General features: G+C 48.2%; 1 protein-coding gene across 2 annotated transcripts in view; it reads left to right on the top strand.

Annotated features, from left to right (window-relative positions):
• Nucleotides 1-25,375, top strand: part of LOC134927808 (uncharacterized) — a 510,851-nt gene that overhangs the window by 261,924 nt on the left and 223,552 nt on the right. For both annotated transcript variants that reach the window (XM_063922785.1, XM_063922784.1), the window contains exons 16-17: nucleotides 16,977-17,066; nucleotides 17,202-17,318. In XM_063922785.1, coding sequence (XP_063778855.1) covers nucleotides 16,977-17,066; nucleotides 17,202-17,318 — 207 coding nt within the window. The remainder of the gene's footprint in view (nucleotides 1-16,976; nucleotides 17,067-17,201; nucleotides 17,319-25,375) is intronic.

Here is a 25,375-nt window from a genome sequence, read left to right as displayed (position 1 = left end):
TCACAAGCTTTCAAACCTACCAGGATGCAACGGGCCCGTCCATATATCCCCACCCACTGGCTCAGGCAAATCAGTTTTTTGTTTCGTTCGGCAGGAGCCGGACCATGGTCAGAGGGCTGCGGTTCTATGGCAGCCCTAAGCTTTCTCATTTTATTTTTATAGTCTTACCATGTTTTTGAGCGATCTTTCTTAACAGCGTCTTATACGCATATTGGAAAGTCGCTCCAACAACTCTCCGCCGGGTCGCAACAACGCTTACCCATGTGTACAGTGCTGTCTTGGTGGGCGTCTGTGTTGGATATACTAGCAGGTCCAGCAGACGTTATCGGGCTGTGGCCGGAGCACGGGGAGAAGGTAAGGCATCGGTTTCCCGTAGTCGGGGAATACGGACACAGCCACACTGTATTGGAAGGAGACTACCAAACAGTAGCTGACGCGCCGCCACCACGGGTGCTCCAGCGCTAGGCCTTAGGGATAATAAGGCACCAGGAATAGTATGAGGCTGCGATCCCTACGGTTGATGTCAGTGGTGGGGAGTTAGACGCTCTCCTGGTCGCTCCTCCCCCAGTTCATGACCAGTTTCTGCGAGTCTCCCGCCATGAACTGTTGCCTCGCTTCCATCTCAGACGCTACCACGAGGAGTCTCGGTCGCAGCATAGGCCGCTGCGTCTGTGTTCACTAAGCGCTACCGTGAGGAGACCCGGTCTCAGTACAGGCGTCTGTATGGCCGGTTCGTCTGTTTGCACAGTGCGTCTGTGTTCACTTAAAGTTCCCGGAGCGGCAGTGTACACTAGTAGCGTCTGGATCCACTCAGATTTCGCTAATGTATTGATCGATCTTGGAAGTGAGGTGAGTCTCCCTGTATCCCACTCTACAGAGTACGGGTTATACAGCACTAAATTTCTATCTACTTTTGTCAGTATGAATAGTTAAGTTTAAGTGCCTATTGCATATGAGTCTGTGTACATTACTGTGGTTTTCTTCACAATGCGTCTGAATACGTTAAGATCTGTATAAAACAGAATTCAGTAATATGTACTCCTACATACTTTAAAATGTGTTTGTAGTTGATTTGCTCATATGACTAATATATAACATGTGACTGACTGCTATAGTTTATTGCTGACTTTAATATATGTGTCAGTTGGTCTTCTGATCCTCAATGCTGGTGCATGGGTAGGGGTCAGATGGATATCACTTTAGAACGATAAAGTGGTTAGAGTCACAAATTGTGTAGTACACTGTAAAAGTGCTGATTATTTATCATGTCTAAGAGCGGCAAAGGTGACGAGAGTACACTTACAGTAACACCAACACTCATATCATGTTGTCTTGCAAAACTGTATTATCCTCTCTGATCTGGTACAGGATGATTGATGTGTAAAATAGTTTGCTTGTCCGCATAATACAAGGCAGGTCCCTGATCTACGTCAAGTACAGATAAATCCCCTTTGGGGCGATGTTTGCACAGACCTTGTCCAGTATAGCTGAAAGGTTTATTCCTACTGCTTCGATACCAGGAATATGGTTCATTATTAACCTATACAGGCAGCTCTCTACCTACGGTATCCCCAACAGCTTCTCCAATAAAACAAGCTGAGAAATCAACTGCACAGGCTACACAGGATGATTCATCAGACGATGAAAGCTCTATATACTCTTCTTCGTGTAGAAGGTATCAGCTCAGTGAATATAGCTGAATTAATGAGAGCAGTAAATGGTTCACAGCTTAAGTTCTCTTTCTACTGACTATGGCATCAGCTAGAAGAATGTCAGATTTAGGAGCGCTGTCATGTTCTCCATTTCTGTTTTTTTATCCAGATAAAGCAGTTCTCAGAACTGTGTCTGGGTATCTTCCTAAGGTGGTGTCTAAATTCCACCTTAATGAAGGAAATGTAGTCCCGGCTTTTCAGGTATCGGGACTTTCTGTGGGAGATGCATCGCGGGACGTAGTCCAAGCATTAAGGATCTACGTGGATCGCACAAGTGCCATCAGAAAGACAGATTCTCTTAATTTTCTACGGAATTCACAAGAGAGGATGGCCTGCTACTAAATAGACGCTAGAGGGCTTCGAATGTCGATTTCGAAAGCATACTCTCAAGCAGATCTCCCTATTTTGGCTAATGTCTCTGTTCACTCATTAGACATTATGCTTGGATACTTTTGCCTCTCATGATGCTGAATTCGGGCACATGGTTCTCCTGTCCAATCAGGAGCGTCCCCACCAATAAAATTGCTTTGGGAAATTCCATTGTTATCCTGTGGATAACCTGTGGACCCTACCGGAGAAATATACGTTATGGTAAGAACTTACCATTGATAACGGTATTTTTCCTATGTCCACAGGTACCACAGGGATCCCACCCTGACGCACCTGATTTGAGGATCTTACTATTCACTAACCTCTTCCTTCATGTACGGAATGGTGTGCATGTGTGTTTTCCTCGCCTGATTAGGGCTCTACATGATGCTTCTGCCTAGATGCTTTGGAATCCAACTGATTTGCCTGAGCCAGTGGGCAGGGATATATGGACGGGCCCGTTTCATCCTGGGAGGCCTGAAAACTTGTGCCAATCCGCTGTCGCTCCATCATATCCCATTGTTATCCTGTTGAACCTATATACAATTATCAACGGTAAGTTATTACCATAACGTATATATTTTTCTTATGTCCTAGAGCAGGCATTCCCAACCGCGGTCCTCAAGGCACACCAACAGTGCAGGTTGTAGTGATTTCCAGGCTTCAGCACAGATGGTTAAATCAAAATAAATGAGCTACTAATTAAGTCACCTGTGTTCAAGCCTGATTATCACTAAAACCTGCACTGTTAGTGTTGAGGACCGCTGTTGGGAAACACTGTCCTAGAGGATACTGGGGTCCATTTATTACCATGGGGTATAGACTGGTCAATTAGGAGCCATGGGCACTTTAAGAATTTGATAGTGTGGGCTGGCTACTCCCTCTATGCCCCTCCTACCAGACTCAGTTTAGAAAATGTGCCTGGAGGATCTGGTCACGCCGAAGGAAGCTCCTGAAGAGTTTTCTGCATTTCTTTTTGTTTGTTGTTTTCAGGTAGGGCTGGTTGGCACCAGCCTGCCTGCTTCGTGGGACTTAGGGGGGGTTAATGGTCCCGTTCCCCGCTGACAGGACACTGAGCTCCTGAGGGACCTATTGGCAAGTCCCACCACGGCGAGCGCACAGTCCCGCAGCTTGCCGCCGCCCCTAACAGAGCCAGAAGAATGAAGAGTGGTGAGTAATAAGCCGGCAACCCGGCTAGCGGGACGCCGGCCATTATGGCGGCATGAGAGTACGGAGACGCACGGCTTCTACATGGGGCGGAATACGTCTCCGGACACAGTACACGACTGCGTCCCCGTACACTGTACCAGTACCCACACTGGCACTACAGCCTTGAAATAGTTTTCTCCATTTTAAGCACCAGATTCCTCAGCCAGTATAAAAAATGCGGGAAGACCGTGCGCCATTGAAGGGGCGGGGCTTCACTACGAGAGGATCCAGCAGCTCACCAGCACCATTTTACTCTGCAGTGGACACACGCTGACAGGACAGGGACTAGCAGCTCCTCCTGTGTGACTCAAGATTACCTTAGTGGTACCAGGGGGTCATAGAAGGGGGGAGCGACTATTAGTGTACCAAGTCCCCTATCGGGGTACTTAGTCTGCGACCCGGCTAAGCTTGGCATTAGCGATAAGGGCGCGGTGGGGGCTGGCTCCAAACATGTCTCCCCCTGAAGGGCGCTTTGTGGGTTAATTGTGCTTAACCTTTCCTGTGTATGTACTGTCGCATTACATTATGTCAGGCAGAGAGTGTGTGTCTTGTACCTCAGAGTTTTCCTCTTCACCAGGGGGCTCACTACTGGGTACTCAGGGTTCACAGACTAGCCGGGCTGAACCGGAATTGGTTAATTCTCTTAAGGGAATGATCTCAACTCTTTCTTCAAAATTGTCCCGCAGTGAGAAAGAAGACTTAGAACAAACCGTGGTTGAGTTTATGAATAGAGACTCGGTCCCCTCCCATTTGTCTGCAAAATCGGTCTCTGACCCATATCCTGCAGTCTGACTGACAGGTCAGACATGGTGGAGGGGGAGGGGGGGGGGGGGGAATGCAGCTCTGTCACAAGGAATAGAGGCTATCAGAGATGTTCTGCATATTCCTGATAAGGTGTCGGTGGAGTGTGAGGAATCTTATTTTAATGTAAAAAAGAAGTCCTCAGTCCCTTTTTCTACGTCAAAGGAATTGAATACCCTGTTCAAAGAGCCATGGGTTAATCCTTATAAGAAGTTTCAGATCCCTAAAAGGTTGCTCTCATCTTTTCCTTTTCCTCTGGAGGATAGGAAAAAATGGTAAAATCCACCTATAGTGGACGCATCATTGTCTAGGCTGTCACGTAAAATTGTATTGCCTGTTCCTGGTGCAGCCTCCCTGAGAGACATGGCTGATTGTAAATTGAGACTACTCTCAAATCATTGTACACAGCTGCCCAAAGACACACTATTGCATGTGCGTGGATCACTAAAGTTATTGCTAAATGGTCAGGTAAGCTAATTGAGGGGTTAGATTCCTTATCTAGGGGGGATGTCGTCTTACTCCTGCAGCATATACAGGACTCTGCGAACTTTATAGTGGAAGCCATAAAGGAAATAGGCTTGCTTAACGCACGCACTATTGCTATGGCGGTGTCGGCACGTAGGGGTCTGTGGCTACTCCAGTGGACTGCTGATGCGGATTCTAGGAAAGGCGCGGAAGTCCTGCCATTCACAGGAGAGGCCTGGTTCGGAGATGAATTAGACAAATGGATCCAGGGATCGCAAAAACGCGCTATGGTGCGTATTTTACCCCAAAACAGCCACCTGGGCCTCACATTTACAAGATGAGCAGGTCCCACAGGACGCGCTCATCTGAATCTGATTTTTACACGTTGATATCCACCTTGCCGTTTTTGAAATGCCGGTGCGCCTTGCGTGCATCTGCACTTAAGCGGAGCTAGGCAAGCCGACAAACAGGGGGAAGGCATAGAGAAGGGCTAGGTGCCTGGCCACAACCCAGCCCACAGGAGGCAGGGCCGGCACACACTGTTCAGAAAATGAAAGGCACTATTAGAATAAAGGGAGGGGGCGTGGCCTGGATACAGAAGTGCGCGTCTTCATGTAGTTTTCTGCATCAGCCCACGAGAGATTCTCCACTGCCTGACACCAATTCCAGCAGTTTCTTCTCATTCACCTGCCCGGCTGACCCGCAGTCCTCTGGGGGATCAGCCGGACATAACCCCGTCACTGCAGTCCCTCTTCTGTAACTGGTGTTGACTTTCCGCTGTTGCACCTCGCGATCCCTGCTTCACATCCCGCCACAGCTCAACAGAAGTTCCGCAACCAACCCCACTGGACACTGGCCTGTACAACTGCATAGCGGAGGCTGCTCAGCACACCAACACGTTGCCCTGCTAAGCTGCATTCTAACACTTACCCTCTGGCAGCCGTAGGCTCTGAGTGACAGTCTCTTCCATCACACAGTGCTGTGATCTGGCTGTCCCCCAGCCTGCTAACTGCAACAGCCTCTTGTTTAGTGTCCTGTACCCGGGGGTTACCCATAAGGTCTCCCACCTCCTGCAACAGGCTGAGTCATTACTTATTGTCCCAGCTCTGCTCCCACCTCCAAACTCCTGTAACATCTGGTTTATCCAGGAGTGTCCCCACACAGATTACACCTAAATTTGCAGCTGATGTAAGTGGCCCTTCCCTGCAACAGAACTCTTATTCTGTATGCTACAGGAGGTTGCTATTTAGTATCCTACTGTGTGCCATGCCATGAATGTGGGTAGCCTTACTGTGTTTCCTGTGTTCTCTTGCATTTCTTTAGTATGTGAGGTCACACTGGGCCCACATTATTGTATGTTTATGGCTCATTTTTAATAATTCAATAATTATCTGTCGCCTTTTCTGTTTGAGTGATGGAAAGGGATACATACATGTCTTGAGGCCACTCCTCCTCTTAGCAAGGTCACACTCCTTTTCTAGAACACTTTCCAGCCAGTAATAGCCTGCGGTGTCTCCCTTTATTGCCCGCCAGTCTGTGCTCTACCTTGTGCCATGTGTCTAGCGTGCTCTACCTGGTGCAGTGTGTATAGCGTGCTCTACCTGGTGCAGTGTGTATAGCGTGCTCTACCTGGTGCAGTGTGTATAGCGTGCTCTACCTGGTGCAGTGTGTATAGCGTGCTCTACCTGGTGCAGTGTGTATAGCGTGCTCTACCTGGTGCAGTGTGTATAGCGTGCTCTACCTGGTGCAGTGTGTATAGCGTGCTCTACCTGGTGCAGTGTGTCTAGCGTGCTCTACCTGGTGCAGTGTGTCTAGCGTGCTCTACCTGGTGCAGTGTGTCTAGCGTGCTCTACCTGGTGCAGTGTGTCTAGCGTGCTCTACCTGGTGCAGTGTGTCTAGCGTGCTCTACCTGGTGCAGTGTGTCTAGCGTGCTCTACCTGGTGCAGTGTGTCTAGCGTGCTCTACCTGGTGCAGTGTGTCTAGCGTGCTCTAGCTGGTGCAGTGTGTCTAGCGTGCTCTAGCTGGTGCAGTGTGTCTAGCGTGCTCTAGCTGGTGCAGTGTGTCTAGTGTGCTCTACCTGGCGCAAAGTGTAGAACATGCTATATCTGGCGCAATATGTACAGTATAATGTGCTCTATCTGACACAGTGTGTATAGGAGGTTCCACCTGGCGCAGTGTGTATAAGCGGCACTACTGTGTTGTAATGTGAATTGGCATTTTTATGGGGCCACACCCCCTCCTCACGAAGCCATGCCCCTAAATTTTTGTAGCACGCCTTTGGCGTGCACTATCCGTGCTTTGCCGTCTTAGAGGGGGAGCACCAATTCACTTTCTGACGTAGGGCACCAAAATGTATAGTTACTGTGCAGCTTTGGTGCTGTATGCTACACAGCCCAGCAGCAATGTCTCCCCCCTCCCCTTGCAACACTTTTTTTTAATGTCCAAATAAAGTCTGTATTTTTATATTTGAATCAGTAATAAGATTAATAAGAACCTTCATTGATGGGACCCAGAAATGCACAGGTAGGACCCCAATTTTTAAAAGTTAGGGGTCACTGGGACCCACTTTTCTTTATTGGCTCAACACGATAACTAAGATCTCCGCTGTTACTGCGGTTAAGTCTACGTATTTTCCTTCCGTAGCCCCCCAACAAAGAAGACTTATTCAGCTTCTAAGTTACAGTACTTTCGGACGGCCAAGTTCAAGAGCAAATCCAGAGGTGCTTCTGCGTCCTCCAGCGGCGCAAGAGGTAAACCACGCAAACCAGCAACAGCAGGTGCTTAGGAACAGAGCTCAGGCTATGCTTCCTCAAAGATTTCAGCATGACGGTGGACCGCAATGCCTGGAAGGCTGTCAGGGGGAGCACGCCAGCTATTCTTCAGTCGGATCTTTTCAAATTCGTGGCAGGGTCCCTGGGTCGTAAATCTTTTTTCCCAGGGCTACAGGCTTGAGTTCCTAGAGCTCCCACCTCACAGATTCTTCAAGTCAGGCTTGCCAGTTTACAACATGCCATCCAGAAACTGGAACAGACTCACGTCATTGTTCCAGTTCCATCTCATCAGTTAAACAAGGGGTACTATTCCAACTTGTTTGTAGTACCGAATCCGGACGGTTCGGTAAGACCGATTTTTAACCTGAAGTCGTTGAACCTGTATTTACGAGTGTTCAAATTCAAGATGGAGTCTCTGAGAGCGGTGATCTCAGGTCTGGAGGAAGGGGAATTCCTAGTCTCTCTGGATATCAAGGATGCATACGTTGACATTCCGATCTGGCCGCCTTATCAGGCTTATCTACGGTTTGCACTGCAGGACTGTCACTACTAGTTCCACGCCCTGCCATTTGGTCTCTCCACGGCACTGAGGGTGTTCACCAAGGTGATGGCAGAGATGATGTTTCTCCTCCGCAAGCAGGGGATGAACATAATTCCGTACCTGGACGATCTCCTGATAAAAGCACCGTCCAGGGAAAGGTTGCTGGACAGCATTGCTCTCTCCGCCAACTTCCCCAGGATCATGGGTGGATTCTGAATCTTCCGAAATCTCACCTAGAGCCAACACTGAGGCTTCCATTCCTGGGAATGATACTGGATATGAAGTCGCAGAAGGTGTTCCTTCCGTTGGAAAAAGCATTGGTAATCCAGTCGATGGTTCGGTATGTCCTGAAGCCAACCCGGATATCGGTGCATCTGTGCATTTGTCTTCTGGTGAAAATGGTGCCTCTTCCGAGGATCTTCAATACGGAAGGTTTCACGCAAGGCCCTTCAAGCTCGATCTGTTGGACAAATGATCCGGATCGCATCTTCACATGCACCAGAGGATCCGTCTGTCTCCAAAATCCAGGATCTCCCTTCTGTGGTGGCTACAGACTTCTCACCTCGTAGAGGTTCGAAATTCAGAACTGGATTCTGCTAACCACAGACGCAAGCCTCAGTGGTTGGGGGAGCAGTCACTCGGGGTGCAGTTTCAAGGAAGTTGGTCAAGTCAGGAAGTCGTCCTTCCAATCCATATTCTGGAACTCATGGCCGTATACAACGCCCTTCTGTAGGCCTCACATCTTCTTTAAGATCGGGCCATTCAGGTCCAGTCGGACAATGTGACGTACATTAACAGATAGGGCGGAACGAAAAAGCACAGCGGCAATGTCGGAGGTGTCAAGAATTTTCCTCTGGGCAGAAAAAAATGTTGTGGCGTTGTCAGCTGTCTTCATTCGGGGAGTAGACAACTGGGAAGCAGACCAACTCCACAGACACAACCTGCACCCGGAGGTGTTCAGGTGCTTGACAAGTCGATGGGGATATCCACAGATCGACATGATGGCCTCATCTCAACAAGAAGCTCAAGCGGTATAGTTCCAGGTCAAGAGACCCACAGGCGGTGGCGGTAGACACCCTGACGACTCCATGGGTCTATCAGATGGTGTATGTGTTTCCTCCACTTCCTCTGCATCCAAGAATTCTAAAAAGAATAAAAAGGGAAAAGGTTCAAGCAATTCCAATTACTCTGGACTGGCCAAGAAGGGCCTGGTACGCGGATCTTCTGGAGATGCTCCTTGAAGATCCGTTGCCTCTACCTCTTCGCAAGGATTTTCTGCAACAGGGCCCGTTCGTCTATCAGGACTTACCGTGGCTACATTTAATGGCATGTTGAACGGCTGATTCTAGCCAGGAGAGGGATCCCTAACAAGGTTATCCCGATTATGATCCAAGCCAGAAAGGTGGTAATGTCTAAGCATTTGGAAGAATTACGTCTCTTGGTCTGAGAGCAGAAATTTTTCTGCAGTAGATTTCCATCTAGGACGTTTCCTGCTTTTTCAACAAGCTGGAGTGGATGTGGGCCTGTGTCTGGGCTCCATAAAAGTACAGATTTTGACCTTATCCATTTTCTTTCAGAAACAGTTGGCTTCTCTCCCTGAGGTCCAGACGTTCTTGAAAGGTGTTCTGCACATCCAACCCCTCTTCGTGCCTCCCACGGCACCTTTGGATCTCGATGTGGTACTGCATTTCCTCCAATCGAACTGGTTTTAGGCTCTGCAGGAGGTGGACGTAAAATATCTTACATGGAAGACCGTCACACTGTTGGCCTTGGCTTCAGCAAGACGTGTGTCGGAGCTGGGAACTTTGTCTCGCAAAAGTCCATATTTGATTTTCCATGAGGACAGAGCTGAACTCCGAACTCGTCAGCAATTTCTTTCTAAGGTGGTGTCTGCATTTTACATCAACCAACCTTTTGTGGTTCCGGTTGTTACAGACACCTTTGCTACTTCAAAGTCTTTGGATGTTGTTAAGGCTTTGAAGTGTATGTAAAGAGCAGAGCTCGTCACAGGAAATCGTGCTCGCTGTTTGTTCTCTATGATCCCAGTAAAATTGGGTGTCCTGCTTCGAAGCAGTCAATTTGCTCGCTGGATCAGGCTCACTATATCCAGCAGGCTTATCGGTCCCAAAATCTGTACAGGCCCACTCTACTAGGTCGGTGGGTTTTTCTCGGGCAGCTGCCCGGGGTGTCTCTGCCTTACAGCTCTGCCGAGCAGGTACTTGGTCAGGTTCAAACACGTTTGCTAAGTTTTACAAGTTTGATACTTTGGCCTCTAAGGACCTTCAGTTTGGTCAATCAGTTCTGCAGGAACCTCGGCACTCTCCCACCCAGTTGGTGAGCCTTAGTACTTCCCCATGGTACTAAATGGATTTACCAGTATCCCCCAGGACGTAAGAGAAAATAGGATTTTAATTACCTACCGATAATTCCTTTTCTCGTAGTCCATAGGGGATACTGGGCGCCCTGCACTGTTACTTGGTTCAGTAATGTTGTGTGGTTCATCTGTTGCTGTTCCTGGTTTCAAGTTTGGTTAGCATGGCTTTCCTATTGTTCTGTGTATGCTTGTTCGTAATCTTACCACTTTTCTTATCTATCTTTTCTCAACGTATGTCCATTTTCTCGGGCACAGTTTCTGAACGGAGTCTGGTGGGAGGGGCATAGAGGGAGGACCCAGCACACACTATCAAATTCTTTAAGTGCCCATGGCTCCTAGTGGACCAGTCTATACCCCATGGTACTAAGTGGATTTGCGGTATCCCCTAAGGACTACGATAAAAGGTTTTACCGGTAGGTAATTAAAATCCTATTTCTGCTGCGGGGTACACTGGGCTCCACATGGAATGACATTGGGGTGTAGAGTAGGATCTTGATCCGTGGCACCACCGGGCTAAAAGCTTTGACCTTCTTCCCAAGATGCAAAGCGCCGCCTCCTATATCACCCCTACCTTCATGCACAGGAGCTCAGTTTTGTAGTTGGTGCCATGCAGTGAGCAGGCACTTAACGGGGCTGCTCCAGCAGCCCTTAGAGAAGCTTTTAAATAATTTTGAAGACTTCAAGGCTGCAGCAGAGACACTGACAGTGTTAGATGTTAGTCAGACATCTCCTGCTGCAGCTCCATCACCTCCCCCAGCGGCGCTGTACACTCCCGCGCCCTGGTACCTACAGCGGAGGCTCCGGCTTTCTTCATTGTTAGTCACACACACGACCGCTGCTCTACGGGATCGCGTAGCCGCACTACAGGGAGGAGATAAGGGGTGCCCTCAACGGGACCCGCTGAAAATTGGATTCCACGCCAGCGTGGACACTGGTAGTACAGGGACCCTACTAGACCACCAGGGCATGGGTACAGGTCGGTTTTCTCTCATAAAACCATTTTGCTATGCCCCCAGTACCCGGTGGAGAAGTCCAGCAGGTGTATAAGGCTTTGACCTGTAGCCCCTCCTTCAGCGCCAGGGTGCCATTTAGAGTAAATGATCCCGCCCTGGAACTGCATATCTCTCTCTCTCCCTCACTCCCTGTCAGCGTTTGGGCGCCATTATAGCAAGCAGAGCTAATCCTTGGACTGTTTGGGCAAATCCTCCTCTGTAAAGCCGGCTGCCTGTCAGTGCTGTGCATTTTACAAGACACTTAAGTATTCTACATGTCTACTGACAGTATTAGTTAAGAAAAAGTGCATTTAGTCAGTTATTTACTACAAGTACCCTGTGATATACATCCAGTCTCTACTGTGTATTGTTATATCTATTAAGTGTATAGGTATACATATTACTACTCTGTATTGCTAATCCAGTGCAGTTTTATTGCATTTCATAATTTCTTCATTGTACAAACTCTGACTGTGTGTTCATATAGCTGCTGTGTGACCTCCATTTTGTGTCTCTCACTCAGATTGCTATACCTATATTTTATAACCCGAGTGGGCTAAGTGTGTCAGGTTTATCATAATATAGGCAGTTCACAGGATATACTCAGTGTGTATTTTCCTCTGTGATTTTTAGTCACCATACACCTCTCGAATTCCCTGTTTGTGCTAATACACTGAACAGGGGGTTCTTGCCAGATATTGTGCTGCTGATATTGTACTATGTTGCCTTGCATTTAGCTTTTGATTATGTCCGCTACAAAGGGCAACGGAGCTGGGGCTGATCCCACATTGCGTGGTGTTGACGCTGCAGACACTTTGAGGATAACATAGCAGCTGAGGGTTCAGGTTCTGGGGGTTCATTACCCTCCAGTGGGACTGTAGCAACGAGGATGCAAAATGACCCACCTTGAGCTACCTTCTCCGCGCTATTGAATACGCTGGTAACTAGTCTAAAGCCCCCTATGGACCCTCCTGTACCAGTACAATCGCTTATGGTCCCTGCGGTTAACCCACCATGGGCAGATCAACTGTCCAATCAGTTACAGCAATTGAACCAATCACTGACTGTTCAAAAGTCTAACCCTCACCAGCCTAAGACCAATGGGTTCTTTAAGCGGACAATTACTTCCTCACAATCCACCCACATCCCAGACACCTCGTCTGATGAGGATGGCGCTTATACGGACCCCACAGATTCTGATACTGATTCTTCTGATGGGGGAAGTTGTTTCTCAGGTGGATGTTCCTGACTTGTTAGAGGCTATCAGGCTCATTCTTCAGGTTGATGATGAACCGGAGCCTGAAACTGCCCCTAAGAAACCGGACAGGTTTAAACGTCAGTAGGTTGTTAAACAAGTTTTACCTCACTCTGACCATTTAGTTGACATTTGTCAGGAGTCCTGGGATAATCCAGGAAAGAAGTTCACGCCTCACAAGAAGATGCTGGCTCGCTACCCCCTCACTGAGGAGCTTAGTAAAAATTGGTAAACACCCTCCGCCAGTGGTTACGCCAGTGGTTACGCAAGTGGCGCGGCTGGTAGTATCCTCAGCTCTGCCGACACGTCCTTGAGAGAGCCGACGGACAAGTGTGTGGAGGGTTGTTTGAAGGCAATCTACACCCTAAACTGTGTGGTGCATAGGCCCACTATTGCAGCAACATGGGCTGCAGAAGCTTTGGAAGCGTGAGCTCAAGAGCTGGAGGCGGAGTTGCCTTCCAATGCTTCTGATCATGCTAGACAATGCCTGTCGTATATTGTTACAGCGTCTTATTACATTAAAGAGGCGGCTTCTGATGCTGGTATTTTAGCGGCCATGGCTTCTACTACGTCCATTTTGGCTCACCGAATTCTCTGGTTACAGTCCTGGTCTGTGGACATGGACTCTAAGAAAACCCTGGAGGTACTCCCCTTCAAAGGAGACATTCTTTTTGGAGGAAATCTTGACAAGATAGTGGATGACTTAGCATCTACTAAAACAGCATGTCTTCCTATTACTGCTCCTTTGGTGCCGTAGGCTAAGAGTACTTCCTTTCGTCCTTCAGGAAAAGTAAAAGGTCAGGCGTACCCAAAACAGGTTCGCTCTTCCAAATCCAATAAGCTCAAACCCAAACGGGCCTGAGCTGCCCGTCAGCCTGCTTCCAAAACTGACAAGCCTGCCGCATGACGGGGTGTTCCTCCGTCTGGGGGAACCCAGGGTGGGGGGCCGACTTCTAGGGTTTACCCTCGAATGGTTGAAGACCACTTCCGATGCCTGGGTACGGGAAGTCGTCACTCAAGGTTACGCCGTATCCTTCAAGAATCATCCCCCTCATCGATTTTGCCTGACAGACGTCCCTTCGGATCAGGTGAAGGCAAATACTCTTCATTCGGTGGTACAGTCCCTCCTGGACACAGGAGTTGGTAGTACAGGTGGCTCAGTGAGGCAAGGGGTACTATTCACCGCTGTTCCTAGTCCCGAAACCAAATGGGTCTTCGTGGCCCATTCTCAATCTCAAGTCCTTGAACAAATTTGTGAATGTCTCCAAGTTTCGTATGGAAACTCTTCGCTCTATTGTTCTGGCCTTGGAGCCAGGTGACTATATGGTCTCTCTGGACATACTGAATGCTAACCTGCATATTCCCATTGCAGTGTCGTATCAGCAGTACCTGAGGTTTGCGGTTGGTAACCTCCAATTACCAGTTTCGGGCGTTACCTTTTGGTTTGACCACGGCTCTGCGAGTCTTCACCAAGGTTATGGCGGTAATGACGGCTCTACTCTGTCGTCAAGGGGTCAGGATCCTACCGTATTTGGACGACTTGTTGATCCTGGCAAATTCACCAGAGATTCTCCTACGTCATCTGAGTCTGACTATCCAGTTTCTCTAAGCCCACGGGTGGCTCGTCAACTGGAAGAAATCCTTCCTGGTCCCTGCTCAGAGCATGGTGCACCTGGGAGCGTTGTTTGACAATCACAACCAGCGGTTGTTCTTGTCTCAGGAGAAAGTCCTGAAGCTTCAGGATTCGATGCTTCCTATCTCGTCTGCAAGTGTCGATACATTCGGCAGTGCAAGTGCTTGGTCTCATGGTGTCTGCTTTCAACATGGTGGAGTACGCTCAATTCCATTTCCACCCTCTCCAAAGGCTGGTTCTTGCCAAGTGGGATGGCCTGCCTCACCGGATCAGGTCTCATATGATCTCATTGTCTCCGGAGGTCCGTCTGTCACTGAGCTGGTGGCTTCAGGACCAACGACTTGAGCAGGGGTTGTCCCTTCTGGATCTCCAACTGAGTTCTTCTGACAACGGACGCCAGTCTGAGGGTTTGGGGCGTGGTGTTGGAGCAACACTCCCTTCCGGGTCGGTGGACCAAGGGGGCGTGTCTCCTCCCGATAAACATTCTGTAGTTTCAGGCGGTGTTCAACTCATTGAACTTGGCCCAGCGTTGTGATACAGAACAGACCTGTTCAAGTATAGTCGGCGTACATAAATCAAGGCGGCACTCGAAGCCGCATGGCAATGAGGGAAGTATCACGGATTCTTCAGTGGGAAAAATGCCATCTGCCAGCCATATCGGCAGTGTTCATTCCGGGGGTCCTAAACTGGGAAGCAGACTTTCTCAGTCGTCGGGACGTACATGCCGGAGAATGGAGCCTCCATCCAGAAGTGTTTCAACTCCTAGTGGACAAGTGGGGTCTTCCAGATGTGGACCTGATGTCTCGACACTATCACAAGGTTCCGGTCTTCGGAGCAAGGACAAGGGATCCTCAAGCAGCGTTCGTGGACGCACTGGCAATTCCATGGAACTTTCGGCTGCCATACTTGTTCCCTCCGGTGTCACTCCTACCCAGAGTAATAAGGAAGTTCAAGCAAGAAGGCAGAATCCTACTTCTGAACGCTCCAGCGTGGTCCAGACGGCACTGGTTCTCAGACCTTCAGGGTCTCTCGATAGTGTGTCCTTCTACTTCCGCAGCTCCCAGATCTCATCGTTCAGGGCCCCTGAATCGTTTCAGGATTTAGCCCGATTAGCTTTGACGGCATGGCTCTTGAAGCTTCCGTCTTAAGGCCAAAGGATTTTCTGAGGCGGTCATTCAAACCATGTTGAAGGCCCGGAAACAGGCTTCTGCTCTGATTTATCATAGGGTCTTGAATTCTTACTTTGCTTGGTGCGCATCTAACAATCATGACGCTTACAAGTTTAGTATGCCCAAACGTTTGGCCTTTTTACAACAAGGCGTGGACTTGGGCCTTCGTCTGGCCTCCATCAAGGTTCATATTTCTGCCTTGTCGGTATGGTTTCAAAGAAATATTGTGACATTACCTGATATGCATACGTTCACTCAGGGTGTGTTGCGGATTCAACCTCCTTATGTACCGCCGGTGGCTCCTTGGCTCCGGTGGTTCTGGAGGCATTGCAAGGGTCTCCATTTGAGCTCTTGAATATGCAGACCTTAAGTGGATTTTTCTTAAGGTATTGTTTTTGCTAGCTATTGCCTCTGCTTGACGGGTGTCAGATTTGGGTGCCTTCTCTTGTGGGTCACCATATCTGATTTTTCACAGTGATCTGCGATTCTTAGAACACGTCCCAGGTATTTACCTTAGGTGGTGTCTTCTTTCCACCTTAATCAGGAGCTTGTCGTTCCAGCCTTTGTCCTCCTGATTTGTCTTCCAAAGAACGGTCTTTGGATGTGGTACGGACTCTCTGTATCTACGTGAAGAGAACTGCCTCCATTAGGAAGTCAGATTCTCTTTGTTCTGTTTGGTTTTCACAAATGTGGCTGGCCTGCTCACAAGCAGACCTGGCCAGATGGATTTGAATAGTGATTGCACGTGCTTATGTACAGGCTGGACTTCCAGCTCCTGCTACCATCAAGGCCCATTCTACTTGGTCGGTTGGACCTTCTTGGGCGGCCCGCCGTGGTGTGACCCTTGAACAATTGTGCAAGGCAGCTACGTGATCCTCAGTGAACATGTTCATAAGGTTCTATGCCTTAGATACTTCCGCCTCCCAGGATGCTTCATTTGGACGCCGGGTTCCTGTGCCCGCTACAGTGCGTCCCCTCCCATAAGGAACTGCATTAGGACATGCCCAATGTCTTTTCTTGTGGAGCCCAGTGTACCCCCGCAGCAGCAAAGATTCATGATAAGAACTTGCCATTGTTAATTCTCTTTCTGTGAGGTACACTGGGCTCCACAAGGTGCCCGCCCTGACACACTTCACTTTTTTGGGTTGGTATGGCATTAGCCACTGACACTTTCTCCTGTCGTGAGAGTGTGGTATATGTGGCTACTAGCGGTTGTCGTCTCTCTTACCTGCTACTGCATTGGGCTGGTTAACAAAACTGAGCTTCTGTGCACGGAGGCGGGGTGATATAAGAGGCGGCTCTATGCATATTGGGAAGAAGGTCAAAGCTTTGAGCCTGTTGGTGCCTCGGATTAAGATCCTACTCTACACCCCAATGTCATTCCTTGTGGAGCCCAGTGTACCTCGCAGAAAGAGATTTAACAATGGTAAGTTCTTACCATAAATCTCGTTTTTCTCCTGCTCCCAAATTTTAGTGCAGGAGAGTAGTGAGACTAAACGAATGAGTTCAATTTCATAAATTCATTTTTAGTGGCTAATTCATTAAGCCTAATATTAAGTAAAAATAGTTTGACACCTGCTACCCAGAATCTTATTCAGATTATTTTTCTTATCCATCTTCAAATGTGAAAGACTTATTTGAAATTTTAGTTTTAACATTTTGCTTACTGAATTACTCTGTTGCAGAAACCACAACTTACTGCCAGATACAGGTTCCAGACTCAACCACTCAATCAACTTACTTCCCAACACACGCCACAGACAAGATACATCCAGGTATCTGGTTTCAGATAGAGAAAAAATGTTTTAAATAAGACCAATTTACTTTTTTTTTAGTTTAAAGAATTTGTTTTAAAGCAGACCCTGTAATACTGAATAATTTCACATTTAAATTTGTGGTTTAATCCACAGTTCCTGAGAGGAGAAGCACAAAACCGTTATTTCCAGCAGAACAGTTGAATAAAATGGGATCCCTCATTGCAAAAAAACAGCTGGTGCCTAGTGGTACACCATCACATATTCCCCAAGGTACTTTGAAAGAAATCTGTTTATGAAGTTCTGTTTTTTTATTTTGTTTTGTTTTTATACTACATTATTAAGTGTTTTGGAAAATATTTACAGACTCTGGGGCAGATGTATTAACCTGTAGAAGGCATATGGAAGTGATAAACCAGTGATATGTGCAAGGTGATAAAGGCACCAGCCAATCATTTCCAATATGCAAATTAACAGGATCTGATTGGCTGGTGCCTTTATCACCTTTGCCTTATCACTGGTTTATCACTTCCTTATGCCTTCTCCAGGTTAAAACATCTGCCCCTCTGTAACAAAGGGTGACCAAAGCCAGAAGTTTCCAGCTTTTAAAGTGAATGACAAAACACCTACTAATGCATCAAGTCCAGAGAGGCTACAAGGTAACAGAATATAAGAGGAAAGTGCATATTGTGATTAATCATCTGGAGGTAAAGGATATTGTGGAAGGAGGATAATGATTCTTGGAAGTGGAGTAGATTTAATATTAAAAATATAAAATATGAGGAGAATAACTGAAAAAGGGCAGGGCAACAAAAGGACTAAAGATAAAGTATAAGAAGGTAGCTGTGGTTAGGAATCATTACAGGGAAAAATAGAAATAAGGAAAACCAGAAGACAAGGCTAAGAAAAGGAAATGGTTTGTAGTTCTTTACCATTTTGCAGAGCTTACTATACAAACCCTGTATACTGTTTCTATATATTTTTCTGCTATGTTTTGTAACATCTTATTGAGGACTCCTAGAATGAACACTGCCGATAAGGCTGGTAGATGGTGTTCCACCCATTGGAGGATTTTTGACACTTGGATCATTGCCATGCGGCTTCGAATGCCGCCTTGATGATTTATGTACGCCACCGTGGCGTTGTCGGATTGTACTTGAACAGGCCTGTTCTGTACCAGAGGCAGGACCAGTGTCAACGCATTGAATACTGCCCACAATTCCAGAATGTTTATCAGGAGGAGAGATTCCTCCCTGGTCCACTGACCCTGGAGGGAGTGTTGCTCCAACACCGCAGCCCAACCTCGCAGACTGGCGTCCGTTGTCAGGAGAACCTAGTTGGAGATCCAGAAGGGACGGCCCCTGTTCAACTGTTGGTTCTGTAGCCACCAGCTCAGTGACAGATGAACCTCCGGAGTCAAGGAAATCATTTGAGACCTTATCCGATGAGGCAGGTCGTCCCACTTGGAAAGGATTAACCGCTGCAGTGGGCGGAAATGAAATTGTGTGTACCCTACCATGTCGAAAACCGACACCATGAGGCCTAGTACTTGCATCGCCGAGTGTATCGACACCCTGTGGCGATAGAGGAAGTATCTGATCTTGTCCTGAAGTTTCAGGACCTTCTCTGGAGACAAACAGTCTTTGGCTGTGTGGCGAGCAGCGCCCCCAGGTGCACCATGCATCAAGCAGTGACCAGCGAGGACTTCCAATTGATGAGCCACCCGTGGGCTTGTAGGAATTGGACCGACAACTCCAGTTCACTGAGGAGGACATCTTGGGAGTTCGGCAGAATCGTCAGGATCCTGATTCCCTGACGACGGAGGAAAGCCGTCATCAAGGCCGTGACCTTGGTGAAAAGCCGTGGCCAGTCCAAATGGCAGAGCCTGGAATTGAAAATTAAGGTTGCCAATAGCAAACCACAGATATTGCTGATGCGAAATGGCAATAGGTATGTGCAGGTAAGCATCCTGTATGTCCAGGGATACCATATTGTCCTCGGGTTATATGGCCAGCACAAGAGTGCAGGGTTTCCGTACAAAATTTGGACACACCCACAAACTTGTTCAATGATTTGAGGTAGAGGATAGGCCGGAAAGACCCCTTTGGTTTCGGAACAAGAAATAGGGTCGAATAGTAACCCCTGCCTCTCTGGGACAGAGATACCGGCACTAGCAATCCTGTTTCCAGGAGGGATTGTACAACCAGGTATAGAGCTTGCGCTTTCAGCTGATCCAAGGGGATTACCGTTGAACAGAACTGGCGATGGGGATGGCTCTTGAAAGAGATTGCGTACCTGTGAGGGACAACTTCACGCACCCAGGCATCTGAAGTGGTTTTTAACCAGGCCTGGGCGAACTTGCGATGTCGGCCTCCCACCCTGGGGTTTCCCAGGGGGAGGCTCTCCCCGTCATGCAGCAGGCTTGTCTTGTTTAGAAGCAGGCTGACGAGCAGCCCAGGATTGTTTAGATTTAGGCTTAGTGGTGTTGGAAGCACGAGCCTGTCGCGGATATGCTTGACCCTTTGCTTTCCCTGGAGGTCGAAAGGAACGAAAGGTGGTGATTTTAGCCTTCGGAGCAGGAGGATTAGTTTTTGGGAGACACGCAATCTTGGACGTAGCCAAGTCAGTTATACCGCATTCAGATCGCAAATGCCGGATCCCACCCGGTAAAAGAAATGTGTACTTACCGGGTGGGATCCGGCATTTGCTCCCCTCTGCTGGCTTTCCGACCCGGCAATATACCGGGTCGGTTGCCATAGCAGCAGGGGGTGGAGGCGGCGCTGGGAGATGAGCTCATCTCCTGCGCCGTCTCTCCCTACGCTGTGAATGGGAACCGTGTCGCATCGACGCGGCTCCCATTCACACTGCACCGCACCCGGTATTCAACCCGGGTATAATCCTTCTTTTATACCTGGTCCGGCGACCCGCTAATTCCGGCAGAGTGCTTTCACATCGCACACTGACCCGTGTTGACACGGCAATATGGATAGGTGGAAGGTTAACCGACAGTGTCAACTCCTTACATAAAAGGCTGGATGACGTAGCAGCTGTGGGACAGCCGGCTTCTCAGCCCGCGCCTGCCCAGGCGTCTCAAAGGTCATCAGGGGCTCAAAAACGCCCGCTACCTCAGATGGCAGACACAGATGTCGACACGGAGTCTGACTCCAGTGTCGATGAGGTTGAGACATATACACAATCCACTAGGAACATCCGTAGCATGATCTCGGTAATAAAAAATGTGTTACACATTTCTGACATTAACCCAAGTACCACTAAAAAAGGGGTTTTATGTTTGGGGAGAAAAAGCAGCCAGTGTTTTGTTCCCCCATCCGATGAGTGAATGAAGTGTGTGAAGAAGCGCGGGTTCCCCCGATAAGAAACTGGTAAATTCTAAAAAGTTACTGATGGCGTACCCTATCCCGCCAGAGGATAGGTCACGTTGGGAGATATCCCCTAGGGTGGATAAGGCGCTTGCACGTTTGTCAAAAAAGGTGGCACTGCCGTCTTAGGATACGGCCACTTTGAAGGAGCCTGCTGATAAAAAGCAGGAGGCTATCCTGAAGTCTGTATATACACACTCAGGTACTATACTGAGACCTGAAATTGCCTCAGCATGGATAGTGCTGCTGCAGCGTGGTCTGTTACCCTGTCAGGACAGGGATACTATTTTGCTAACCATAGAGCATATTAAAAGACGTCGTCTTGTATATCAGGGCTGCACAGAGGGATATTGCCGGCTGGCATCCAGAATTAATGCAATGTCCATTCTGCCAGGAGGGTATTAGGGACCCGGCAGTGGACAGGTGATGCGGACTTTAAAAAGATTCTGCCTTTATAAGGGTGAGGAATTGTTTGGGGATGGTCTCTGGGACCTTGTATCCACAGCAACAGCTGGGAAGAATTTTTTTTACCTCAGGTTTCCTCACAGCCTAAAAAAACACTGTATTATCAGGTACAGTCGTTTCGGCTTCAGAAAAGCAAGCAGGTCAAAGGCGCTTACTTTCTGCACAGAGACCAGGGAAGAGGGAAAAGCTGCACCAGACAGCCAGTTCCCAGGATCAAAAATCTTCCCCCGCTTCCTCTGAGTCCACCGCATGACGCGGGGGCTCCACAGGTGGAGCCAGGTGCGGTGGGGGCGCGTCTCGGGAACTTCAGCGACCAGTGGGCTCGCTCACAGGTAGATCCCTGGGTTCTGCAAGTAGTATCACAGGGATACAAGCTGGAGTTCGAGGCGACTCCCCCTCGCCGTTACCTCAAATCAGCCTTGCCTGCTGCCCTCGGAGAAAGGGGAGGTAGTACTGGCGGCAATTCACAAGCTGTACTTCCAGCAGGTGATAATCAAGGTACACCTCCTTCAGCAAGGCCGGGGTTACTATTCCACAATGTTTGTGGTACCGAAACCGGACGGTTCGGTGAGACCCATTTTAAAATTGAAATCCTTGAACACATATATAAAAAAATTCAAGTTCAAGATGGAATCGCTCAGGGCGGTTATTGCAAGCCTGGACGAGTGAGATTACTTGGTATCTCTGGACATCAAGGATGCTTACCTGCATGTCCCCATTTACCATCCTCACCAGGAGTACCTCAGATTTGTGGTACAGGATTGTCATTACCAATTCCAGACGTTGCCGTTCGGTCTGTCCACGGCACCGAGGGTATTTACCAAGGTAATGGCCGAAATAATGATACTCCTTCGAAAAAAGGGAGTTTTAATTATCCCATGCTTGGACGATCTCCTGATAAAGGCGAGGTCCAGGGAGCAGTTGTTGGTCGGGGTAGCACTATCTCGGGAAGTGCTACAACAGCACGGTTGGATTCGAAATATTCCAAAGTCACAGCTGGTCCCTACAACATGTCTACTGTTCCTGGGAATGGTTCTGGACACAGACCAGAAAAAAGTTTCTCCCGGAGGAGAAAGCCAAGGAGCTGTCATCTCTAGTCAGAGGCCTCCTGAAACCAAAACAGGTGTCGGTGCATCACTGCACGCGAGTCCTGGGGAAAATGGTAGCTTCCTACAAAGCAATTCCATTCGGCAGGTTACATGCAAGAACCTTTCAGTGGGACCTGTTGGACAAGTGGTCCGGATCGCATCTTCAGATGCATCGGCTGATAACCCTGTCTCCAAGGACCAGGGTGTCTCTGCTGTGGTGGCTGCAGAGTGCTCATTTTCAAGAGGGCCGCAGATTCGGCATACAGGACTGGGTCCTGGTGACCACGGATGCCAGCCTTCGAGGCTGGGGGCAGTCACACAGGGAAGAAACTTCCAGGGACTATGGTCAAACCAGGAGATTTCCCTACACATAAATATTCTGTAACTGAGAGCCATTTACAATGCCCTAAGTCAAGCAAGATCCCTACTTCAAAACCAGCCGGTACTGATTCAGTCAGACAACATCACGGCGGTCGCCCATGTAAACCGACAGGGCGGCACAAGAAGCAGGGTGGCGATGGCAGAAGCCACAAGGATTCTCAGATGGGCGTAAAATCACGTGTTAGCACTGTCAGCAGTGTTCCGGGAGTGGACAACTGGGAAGCAGACTTCCTCAGCAGGCACGACCTCCACCCGGGAGAGTGGGGACTTCATCCAGAAGTCTTCCAAATGATTGTAAACCGTTGGGAAAGGCCACAGGTGGTCATGATGGCGTCCCGCCTCAACAAAAAGCTAAAAGATATTGCGCCAGGTCAAGGGACCCTCAGGCGATAGCTGTGGACGCTCTAGTGACACCATGGGTGTACCAGTCTGTTTATGTGTTCCCTCTTCTGCCTCTCATACCCAAGGTACTGAGAATAATAAAAAGGAGAGGAGTAAGAACTATACTTGTGGTTCCGGATTGGCCAAGAAGAGCTTGGTACCCAGAACTTCAAGAAATTATCTCAGAGGACCCATGGCCTCTGCCGCTCAGACAGGACCTGCTGCAGCAGGGGCCCTGTCTGTTCCAAGACTTACCGCGGCTGAGTTTGACGGCATGACGGTTGAACAACGGATCCTAAAAGGAAAGGGCATTCCGGAGAAAGTCATTCCTACGCTGATTAAAGCCAGGAAAGATGTAACCGCAAAACATTATCACCGCATATGGTGGAAAAATGTTGCTTGGTGTGAGGCCAGGAAGGCCCCAACGGAGGAGTTTCAGCTGGGTCGATTTCTGCACTTCCTACAGTCAGGGGTGACTATGGGCCTAAAATTGGGTTCCATTAAGGTCCAGATTTCGGCTCTGTCGATTTTCTTCCAGAAAGAACTGGCTTCACTACCTGAAGTTCAGACATTTGTTAAGGGAGTGCTGCATATTCAGCCCCTTTTTTGTGCCTCCAGTGGCACCTTGGGATCTCAACGTGGTGTTGGGTTTCCTAAAGTCACATTGGTTGAGTCACTTAAAACCGTGGATTTGAAATATCTCACGTGGAAAGTGGTCATGCTGTTGGCCTTGGCTTCGGCCAGGCGTGTGTCAGAATTGGCGGCTTTGTCATGTAAAAGCCCTTATCTGATTTTCCATATGGATAGGGCAGAATTGAGGACTCGTCCCCAGTTTCTCCCTAAGGTGGTATCAGTTATTCATTGAACCAACCTATTGTGGTGCCTGCGGCTACTAGGGACTTGGAGGATTCCAAGTTACTGGACGTAGTCAGGGCCTTGAAAATATATTTCCAGGACGGCTGGAGTCAGGAAAACTGACTCGCTATTTATCCTGTATGCACCCAACAAGCTGGGTGCTCCTGCTTCGAAGCAGACTATTGCTCGCTGGATCTGTAGCACAATTCAGCTTGCGCATCCTGCGGCTGGACTGCCGCATCCTAAATCTGTAAAAGCCCATTCCACGAGGAAGGTGGGCTCTTCTTGGGCGGCTGCCCGAGGGGTCTCTGCTTTACAACTTAGCCGAGCTGCTACTTGGTCAGTGTCTAACACTTTTGCAAAATACTACAAATTTGATACCCTGGCTGAGGAGGACCTTGAGTTTGCTCATTCGGTGCTGCAGAGTCATCCGCACTCTCCCGCCCGTTTGGGAGCTTTGGTATAATCCCCATGGTCCTTACGGAGTCCCAGCATCCACTTACGACGTCAGAGAAAATAAGATTTTACTCACCGGTAAATCTATTTCTCGTAGTCCGTAGTGGATGCTGGGCGCCCATCCCAAGTGCAGATTGTCTGCAATACTTGTATATAGTTATTGTTAACTAAAGGGTTATTGTTGAGCCATCTGTTGAGAGGCTCAGTTATATTTCATACTGTTAACTGGTTATAGTATCACGCGTTATACGGTGTGATTGGTGTGGCTGGTATGAGTCTTACCCGGGATTCAAAATCCTTCCTTTTTGTGTCAGCTCTTCCGGGCACAGTATCCTAACTGAGGTCTGGAGGAGGGTCATAGTGGGAGGAGCCAGTGCACACCAGGTAGTACTAAAAAAAAATTTTTTTGTGCCCAGTCTCCTGCGGAGCCGCTATTCCCCATGGTCCTTACGGAGTCCCAGCATCCACTACGGACTACGAGAAATAGATTTACCTGTGAGTAAAATCTTATTTTCTTGCAGTCCGTAGAGGATGCTGGGGCGCCCGCCCTGCGCGTCGTTTTCCTGCATTGGTTACTTGGTTTAGTACTGCTTTGTTCTTAGTTAAGTACTGCGTTGTTGCTTGGTTCAGTAATGTTCAGCTATTGTTGAGTCTTCAAGATAGTTAGCTTGGTTTGCCTTGTTTGTGTGAGCTGGTGTGAATCTCGCCCCTACCTGTGTAAAATCCTTCTCTCCAAGTTGTCAGTCTCCTCGGGCACAGCCTCTAGACTGGGTCTGGTAGGAGGGGCATAGAGGGAGGAGCCAGCCCACACTTAATATCTTAAAGTGCCCATAGCTCATAGTGGACCCATATATACCCCCATGGTACTAAATGGAACCCCAGCATCCTCTACAGACTACGAGAAAAGGATTTACCGGTAGGTAATTAAAATCCTAATACAGGTTGAGTATCCCTTATCCAAAATGCTTGGGACCAGAGATATTTTGGATATCGGGTTTTTCCGTATTTTTGAATAATTGCATACCATACTGAGATATCATGGTGATGGGACCTAAATATAAGCACAGAATGCATTTATATTTCATATACACCTTATACACACAGCCTGAAGGTCATTTTAGCCAAAAAAAGTATAACTTTGTACATTAAACAAAGTGTGTACATTCACACAATTCATTTATGTTTTATATACACCTTATACACACAGCCTGAAGGTCATTTAATACAATATTTTTAATAACTTTGTGTATTAAACAAAGTTTGTGTACATTGGGTCATCAAAAACAAAGATTTCACTATCTCACTCAAAAAAGTCTGTATTTCG

Source organism: Pseudophryne corroboree, chromosome 5, assembly GCF_028390025.1.
Source record: "Pseudophryne corroboree isolate aPseCor3 chromosome 5, aPseCor3.hap2, whole genome shotgun sequence".
In the NCBI taxonomy this organism is placed as follows: domain Eukaryota; kingdom Metazoa; phylum Chordata; class Amphibia; order Anura; family Myobatrachidae; genus Pseudophryne; species Pseudophryne corroboree.
The sequence above is the reverse complement of the archived record's forward strand: the minus strand, read 5'-3'. Positions and strand labels throughout refer to the sequence as shown.